Source organism: Pholis gunnellus, assembly GCF_910591455.1.
Source record: "Pholis gunnellus genome assembly, chromosome: 12".
Lineage (NCBI taxonomy): Eukaryota > Metazoa > Chordata > Actinopteri > Perciformes > Pholidae > Pholis > Pholis gunnellus.
The window spans coordinates 4890272-4898805 of NC_136539.1; the positions used below are offsets into that span (position 1 = coordinate 4890272).

Genomic DNA, 8534 nt, shown 5'->3' on the forward strand with positions numbered 1-8534 from the left:
TTTAATGGGTACAACGAATTCTATGGAGTATTGTTCAATTCAACCATCCCTGAAATGTTTGTAAACTCAGAAACGCTACATTTCTTTTTTTCTTCTTTTTTTTTAGGCAAACAATGCACTACAGCCACACCTCCTAATTCAGATCCAACACTCAAAAATAGAAACATACAAAAATAAAACGCAAAGCCATGTAAAAATGTACACTTGTGGTTCAACGATTTCATCTTTCATAAACTTAACAAAATAATAAATAAAACACCCATATGTTTAATTTAAAATGGAGACATAGATAAACAATTGTAAATGGAGGTCTGTTAACAGAAGAAAATGTCTTTTTTGGAGTTAGTGGATCGTCTCTGACAGCAGTGTGGTAAAGGTTATCAATCCAAAACCAATACGAGTGTTCTGTTTTGTCCGGGGCAATTTGTAAAATACAGTTTGAATTATTAGGAAATAAATAATGAAATGTCACACATAACATGCAGAATTAAGCTTATATTGTAAACAACTGCTCGGTTTGGATTAGGGTGCTGATTTGTTGGTTTCGTTGTGAAACATTTTCGGATATCCAAAAGTAGATGGACTTCTCTGGACTGGTCGAGTATCAAATCAAATCATTTAGAACCCAAATTTCAGCAGTGTCCAAAAATGTGCTTGTGTCGCACCTGATGTGTACAAAACTGCTTGAATTCACAGGTGGTTACGTGGGATATGGCACCAGGCATTGGGTGATTTTTCTCCACTTCCAAAATACACACTGCTGTAGCAAAGAAACGGCCGTGTTTTGGCGAAGAAATTCAACACTCCAACAGAAGAAAAAAAAAATCATTGGGTCTCTTTATCGTTGAGGATTAACTGCTAGCTGTTTTTACTTTTTTCGTTTTTTGCTATTTACAGTATTGCACTTAAACTGCACACCATTGCATTTCAGTTTGACTGATGCTTTCATCATATTTTCAGAATTACAAAACAAAGAAAAAAAAAAAAAGAATGCATGTATACCCTTTATCCAAGACCATGTCCTTTTTGCTGATCACATGACAATATCAAATCCCCCCCCCCCCCTCCCCTTTAATTAGTAAAGTAGTATCTGCTTGTAGTGCCGTCTGTAAACACCCACGTACAAGACCTGAAGTGCAAAGGCCATCTTCACTTCTTTACCCAGGATGCAACACAACAAACAGAAAGAAATAAAGAGAGAGAGCGAGAGAGAGAGGAGTGGGAGGAGAAATGCAGACCAAGTCTAGCCGACACATGCCCAGCGACACGGCATGACGCCTCCAAAAGGAACCAAAAATGAGTTGGTGCTTTTGTTTTAGCACAAGTCCATAAGAAGGAGCGTATCACACCTTTCACTTTGATGGTGTCGGGGGGGGGGGGGTTGTGGGCATGTCGGATGACAGTGTTAAAAACAGCCGTCGCGCATGTATGTCGAGTCCCAGAACGCTCCTCCATTAGAGCTCATGCATTTGGCAGCAGCAGGGAACACAGTGGTAGGAGACAGATATGGGCCCTTTTTTTTGTTTCGAATTTTTAAACGTTTTCTTCATTTTTCTAGCGAGGGCGGGGGGCGTAAAAAGGTGAGAGCCGCTCCAATGCCTCGGCGGGGTGGTGTTTTTTGGGTTTGTATCCCCCCCCATGCTCACAACCCTCTGCATTGTCAACGTGGCGGCGGGGGCCAGCGTCGGCGAGGCTCTGCCGTTTTTTTGGCCCTGCTGCTGCCCTGCCAGTTTGCTTTGTTCTAACGTCCTCTGGTCTGACGGGCCCCGGCCCGGCCCCTCACACAGACATCCACATGTGTTTGTACGGTCCTTGGGATGTGATCTGTGCCTGGAGTGGACTGAGCCACTGGCCCCGCAGAAGTCCTGCCTGTTGGGGCGAAAAGTAAAAGGTGATTTCACTGGTGTTTAATTACCGTTCTCTACAAGTGGTTTGTTTTGGCAGCTGGTCTTGTGACAATTTTCTCGCTCCCTCCTTCTTTCTTTTTTTTTATTTTCCTCCTCCCTTTCTCTCTCACACACACTCCCTCTCCCCCCTCTCTGTATTTGTGTTCCTCTCTTTCACTCTCACTCAGTGTTTTTGTTTAGTTTAGTCTTAGCTGTGAGTGCCACGGCCCTTTCACAGGCTCAGTCTGGTGTGAAAGGAGATTATGGGCATCAGGCGGGCGGAGGGGGGGGGATGGGGGGAAGCCCGATGAGGGTCAGAGTCCCAGAGCCTCGGCGTGTTTCCTTGCCTTGAGTCGCAGGTCGGCGATGCTCGAGTTCTTGCTGTTGCTCTTGGCAGCCGCCGCCACCGCCGCCGCCGCCGAGGCCGACTCGGCGAGCGATGCGAGGGGTAGTCCGAAGGGAGGGGGCGGGAACATCAGGTAGGGGGCGTGAGCCGCCAGGTGAGGGTGCAGGTGGTGGTGGGTGTGGGCGACCCCGTCCAACTGGAGCTGGGCTTGGACCTGCGGGAAGAAAAAAAAACACAAAATTAGTCAGCGTGGGCGCCTCGGGCCGTGTGTGTGTGTGTGTGTTGAGGATTTAGGTTTCACAGTCTGACACTATTAAACTCTCCCTCAAATGTTACCCCCTCGAAGCTGTTGCTTACAGTGTGTTTTCTAAGAAAATAGTTGAGGGCGGCCCTTTTTTTTTTTTCACGTCAGCTATTCTAAAAGTGAATGAATCATACACTGCTCTCAGACACCACATCCAACTTAATCGTCCAGAATCAAAGTCTTTCTAGGACCCAGAGCCGATTTGCTTAATGCAGACTGAGGACTCCCTCATACCCTTGGAAATATGCAGTCTTGTTATCCTGATTATGTATTCAATTGCATAAATAAACAATTTTGCACTAAAAAGATATTCACATATTTGGAGTTATAAATATTTATCCAGACATATTCCTGAGTCAAGAGGGGGGAGAGAAAAAAAGAAACCATAAGGAGCATAGGATATCAGTTTTCACATTCTTGGCAATTATTTTATAAGAAGTAGGTGAAAATTAAGCATCCACTCACTTCAGAGGGAGCGAGCTGAGCCTGTTGCCATTTCTCATGTGTTTCAAACACCACAGGAAGAAGTGGGAAAACTCAAGTATTTCGCGCGTTCCTCTCCAACCAAAATAGAACGATATAAAGTCAAAGTTTTAACTCCACTAAATATTATTTTCTTTCTTCACTTTGCTCCCTTTCACATTGGCCTGAAGTGACTGAAGTCGAAGTTGTTAAGACGAAAGTGAAAATGCATTTTGAGCCACGAACGGATCGTCGGTCGGGCGACCCAAACAAAAAGCCTTCCCTGCAAACAACGGAGAGGTCTCCACGCATCTCGCTTACCAACAATACAGGACAACAAACTGCAACTGTGATGGATCGTTTACGAGTGCACGCCGCAAATACGTCCGCATAATTAAAAAAAAATGAGACCGCATAAGCGCCGGTGGTAAACCAACGTTTTTGAGACTTGGGTTTTCGTGGAGCGTTTTGGGGAAGGGAGGACACGACGGGACAGATCGATGCTTGAGTGTCAGGGTGTGAGTGTGTCCTGTTCACACACAGAAGTTTGGCACACACAGTTTATTAAGGGCCAAATCTGACCCCTATAGACCCTGCAAGGTCTATAGGGGTCATAAGGCCTCCACCTCAGCCAACCAAACCACTCGCCATTCCCTTGTTTCACAAGCACACACTGAATTGTAATACCGGTGCAGTGTGTGTTTGCAGTCCCACCGCCTATCTCAACCTCAAACGGCGTTCCTCTCTCTCTCTCTCTCTCTCTCTCTCTCTCGGCACAAATATCCATCAGAGCCGACTCCCCCCCCCCCCCCCTGCTTTCATCATCCCTTTTATGTGCTTGCGCCCGCCGCACCGCCGGCTTAATTAGGGCCGCCGCGTTTTTTCCATGAGGGGTCAAGCGAGACAACACTGCAGCCGGGGACGCATGGGGGCAGATAGCAACAGATCAAATGTGTCTGCCGGGAGGTGAAAGGTGCAGTGAGGTCTGAGCTGCTCCCTCCCCCCTCCAACACACACACACACACACACACACACACAGTCTCTCATCACTCACATCTAATAACTGCACATGGCCTATAGATGCTTGTGAAGGTACAAATATAGAAGGCCTACATTGACACGGATTCCACCACAGAAACACAGCCCCAACTGGCTTTGACCTGTTTTTTTTTTAAAAAGATTTCACAGTCTTGCGTTACAAGATGCTGAGTAATCATATTTTTTTCTGCAACTCAGCCTGCATGTTATGCTTCTCTACATGTATTTCTGCCTGAGTTCCCCCTGATTGGATGTTTGTTTGTTTTTTTCAATTTGCCAAGCTTCGTCAGCTCTGATAAAAATAAAAGAAGAGAACTCAGCCTACCTGTTGGAAGGGCATCCGGAGGGCACCCATGTTGACGTAGGGTGCTACTCTGCACGCGTCGAGGTGACTGCCGCCGCCCAGGATAACCCCTGGAGAGAAGGGAAAGATGTCTGTCAGACAGCCAGACAGTTGTTGTTATATGAGATGAGCAGTTCAGAGGTTGTTTTTTTGCCACATGCAATTAAAAGAAAGTGGCAGAAAATTGCAAAACTGAAATAATGCAGAAAAAAGGGAAAGTAGAAATAGGAAATAATATATATAATCATATAAATATAATATAAAAGGCAGTGATATTTACCTTTGTGCATCTGGTTTTCTTGTTTTCGACATTTTGCTCTTCTGTTCTGAAACCAGACCTGTAATTGATAAAGCAAATTATCTGTAAGAAAAAGATAGAAATATAGTACTAAATCCAGATTTTAATAAAACTGTCATTGATGTCCTTTTTATTGTCATATCAGATGCTATTTTAATATTATTATAGGCCACTTATTTGTAACCAATAAAAGAAATCAGGAGTAGGTTACATATGAGCTAATGAAGTCTTGTACTAAAATATACTACAAATTGTTCTGATGAAAAAATAAATAAATGTCTATAGAATATAAATAAATTGTATGGAGATCGATTAAAACACACCAGAAAAACCTTTAAAACCAAATCCACCAGATGAGTACACGTGATATTTAGCTTTGTTGTACACAGAGGACCATTATGGTGTTAAAATACAACCAAATTACTTTATTCTCTGCATTGACCACAATCTCCACAGACCGTGTATATAATAAGAATACTTTGATAATATTCCGTCAAGATACCCTAAAAAAAACTTCGTTAGCCACCTTCCAATTAGCCGCCTGTCTTTGAAGCTGCGGGCTGCGGCCTATTGTTAATCAGCATCAGCCTAATTTGCCTCGGTGAATACATTATCTCCCCTCCCCTCCGACCCCCCGCTATGATTATCATCTACAGGCGCGAGATTAGCGGCCGCTCGCGGGCCACCACATAAGGGCGAAGACTGATGATGACGATGATGATGACTCAAGGTGCAGTGAAGCCATTTTGAGCTGCGTGGATCGGCGTGATGTTGTGTCGATGGGTCTGTAATCACTGTCGTTAGTGACGGAGACAAGCGGAAGTGGAGGCTGAACTAAAAATAAAAATCGGTGTTTTTCAAACTGACGTTATAAATTGAAGTATCACAGTATATATTATTATCATTACTACTTTTATAATTATTTGTATTATTAGCACAAAATAATAATATTAATAATGAACGTGATAATGATAATAAAATAATAATAATATTCATACTATTAATATGATTAATAATAACAACAATAATAATAATGAACAATAAATGAGTAATACAAATAAAATAATACATATTGTAAATAGTCATGAATGTACAGGCTGTGAGTTATCAGCTGCGTTAAATGATGGTAAGGTGTTTATGAACATCCCAGGTGATTTTGCATACACGCAGTAATCCCTCAGATAAATCAAGGCTAATATTAGACGGGCCCGGGATCAATTCCAATTACGCGCCAGTATGTTAAGCAAAGTGAACTACACTGGTTCAGACAGTTATTTCTTCATTAAGGGCCACTCAATGATGCGCTTCACAAATACCCTAATCCCATTTCCTTTTTGATTTTTTATTAGAGACAGTGAATAATGACATTTAATTTAGCCGCGCGCCAGAAACCCAAAGATATTAGTCCTAACCGAATTACTGCCTGCTCCTCACCAAGCTCTCATAACTTTCAATTAGATTCATTGACAGCTGCTCGGAGCGCGGGTTCGCAGCCTGCAACAGCCCCTGCGTGCTGCAATCCACTCTCACTAGATCTGGAGACAACATGTCCCCGTGCCTGAGACGGGCCTTACTGAAAAAAGAAAAGGCATTCTTCTTCCAGAGGTTCAGTCAGTCGCTTTGATGACAGAAATCACACACAAACTCCGTCTGTTGAGTCTTTATCACCCATATTTACACCATAAATAATCTTAACGCGCATGCTATTCACTTTATTAGTGATAATTGCAGCATTATCCCGGTTATACTGTCCACTGAGCCCCGACGGTGTTCGGCTCAGAATAGTAGTCTGCGGTCTTATAAAGCTCTATACGATGGCTTTTATTCATCCGATTAGAAAGCCGAACAGCAGCATCGGGCCAGAATTGAGTTATTTCTAATGTGTTTTTATGGGGACACTACATCAAGCCAATGGCAGATATTACAAAGAAAATGAGGAGGGATACGAGTTGACATAAGAGCGCGTCCCCTGAAGCGGCCATTCAGGCTCTTCATTCATTTTAATCACTGGTTGGGATTTTTTCTTCTGAGTGTGTGTGTGTGTGTGTGTGTTTCTCCCCTAAGGCTGCTCGGATCGTAGGAGTGTATGAGGCTGTTGGCTCTATACAGGCCTGCTGCTGCTGCAGGTTACATCCCCTGATGATTTACAGCACGTGTTTGATGTCACTAAACTCCCCCTCTATAAAAGTATAGAGGGTTAAGTTTCCAGTTATTTTAACTACTCGTTAATTCCATCAGAGGAGGCGCAGGCACGTGTGGTTAAAAGATATTCAGTGTAAATGTTCGATCTTCGAACCCACAAATCCTATAAGATATATACACAAGAATCGTGCGTGTACACGTTTATGCTCAATTTTACACAACTGCCACGGTGAGATCGTTTAACTTCCATATACAGGATTATTATACGACACCAGGAAAAATGAAAACTCATAGATAGGCCAGCGATGAAATGACACTGACCAGTCCAGCAGAGATATGAACATATTTTAGCCTTCTTCACACTGCATCATTTATCTCTCAGGTCTTTGTAATTCCATCCTGCCTGTAGAATAAAGAGCTATTGGCATTTTGTTGTGTGTGTTGCAGGACAAACTCTATGATATCTTTATATCACAAAATAAAACATAAGAGAATAAATATATATTTTTAGGGGGAGGGATTCAGTCCTTTTTTTTCGCTTGCAGTAATTTCTACAAGCTCGAAAACGTGACGAGCACCATGTCAAACTCTGCACTGGATTATTTAAATAAAACAGAAAGGACAATTATGACATTTTCTAACAGTTTATTAGGTGTGCTAATTGTTTTTGTAAGCAAATCCTTTTTCACGAGGCACACTGATGTTTTGATCGTCTTGTAGCACAAAGCAATAACTGATCGGTAACAAAACTGCCACTACACAATCCAGCCACACTGTCTGAGAGCTGCAGTCTGGCGACACATAACGTCTGACAGAGATCATGATATCGCTTCAAAACACCGAGAATATATTATCCCACTGACACACTGCCGAGTCCCTGCGCGAATATTGCGAGAGGAAAAAAAAAAAAACACATCGCTTCTTGCAGCAGCAGCAGCAGCAGCAGCAGCGACCGCAATGTGTTATTAGCCGTTTGGAATCAGATAAAGTTTGGAGCAAAGACCTGAAGAAGAGAAAGCAGGAGACCCTCACCTGCACCCGGGCCTCGGACAGTCCCAGCCGCTGGCTCAGCTCCTCCCTCATGAACGCGTCCGGGTAGTGCGTCTCGTCGAAGAGCCGCTCCAGCTCGTTGAGCTGCTCCAAGGTGAAGTTAGTGCGACTCCTCCGCTGCTTCAGTTTGCTCTGCGCGTCCTCGTCCTCCGACTTCACGTCCTCCTTTTTCTCCTTGCACTCGTATATCCCTGTTGAACGGCCCACGGGTTAACACAAATAAAATACAAATGAAAAAAAAGACGTGCTATCTTATCAATATGACTGGCCCCCCCATAACCGGTGCACGGGGCCCTGTCAGGGGCCTATAAGGCCTTGCCGTTTCTGTAGCAAACACACACACACGTTACACAGGCTATATTCCTCCAAGAGAGAGAGCCTGTAGAGAGCCTGTGGCTGCGTTCCCTGCCTCCATAAGTCAGCGTGTGATGTCAGCGCCGTTATAAAAGTAACGCAGTCAATACGCGCCATGTTAGGCCTAATGAGCGAATTAAAGAGCAGAGAATTAAGCCCCGGCTAAACGGTGAAGGTTTGGGCTTAAATACTCGCCTCCGTCAAACAGACTGAGGTCATTTCAGGCTAGAAATAATAATAGTAATAATTAAAATATATCATTTCCTTTATTTTTCATTTAAAACCTTTACACGTCTGTATTTCACATAATG

General features: G+C 43.5%; 1 protein-coding gene across 1 annotated transcript in view; it reads right to left on the bottom strand.

Annotated features, from left to right (window-relative positions):
• Positions 1-1779: 1779 nt before the first annotated feature.
• shox (shox homeobox) overlaps positions 1780-8534 on the bottom strand; it is a gene marked incomplete at both ends in the record, with an annotated part of 8177 nt that continues 1422 nt past the window's right edge. The window contains 5 exons of the mRNA XM_079169684.1: positions 1780-1869; positions 2234-2446; positions 4362-4450; positions 4660-4717; positions 7852-8060. Of these exons, the coding sequence (XP_079025810.1) occupies positions 1780-1869; positions 2234-2446; positions 4362-4450; positions 4660-4717; positions 7852-8060 (659 nt within the window). The remainder of the gene's footprint in view (positions 1870-2233; positions 2447-4361; positions 4451-4659; positions 4718-7851; positions 8061-8534) is intronic.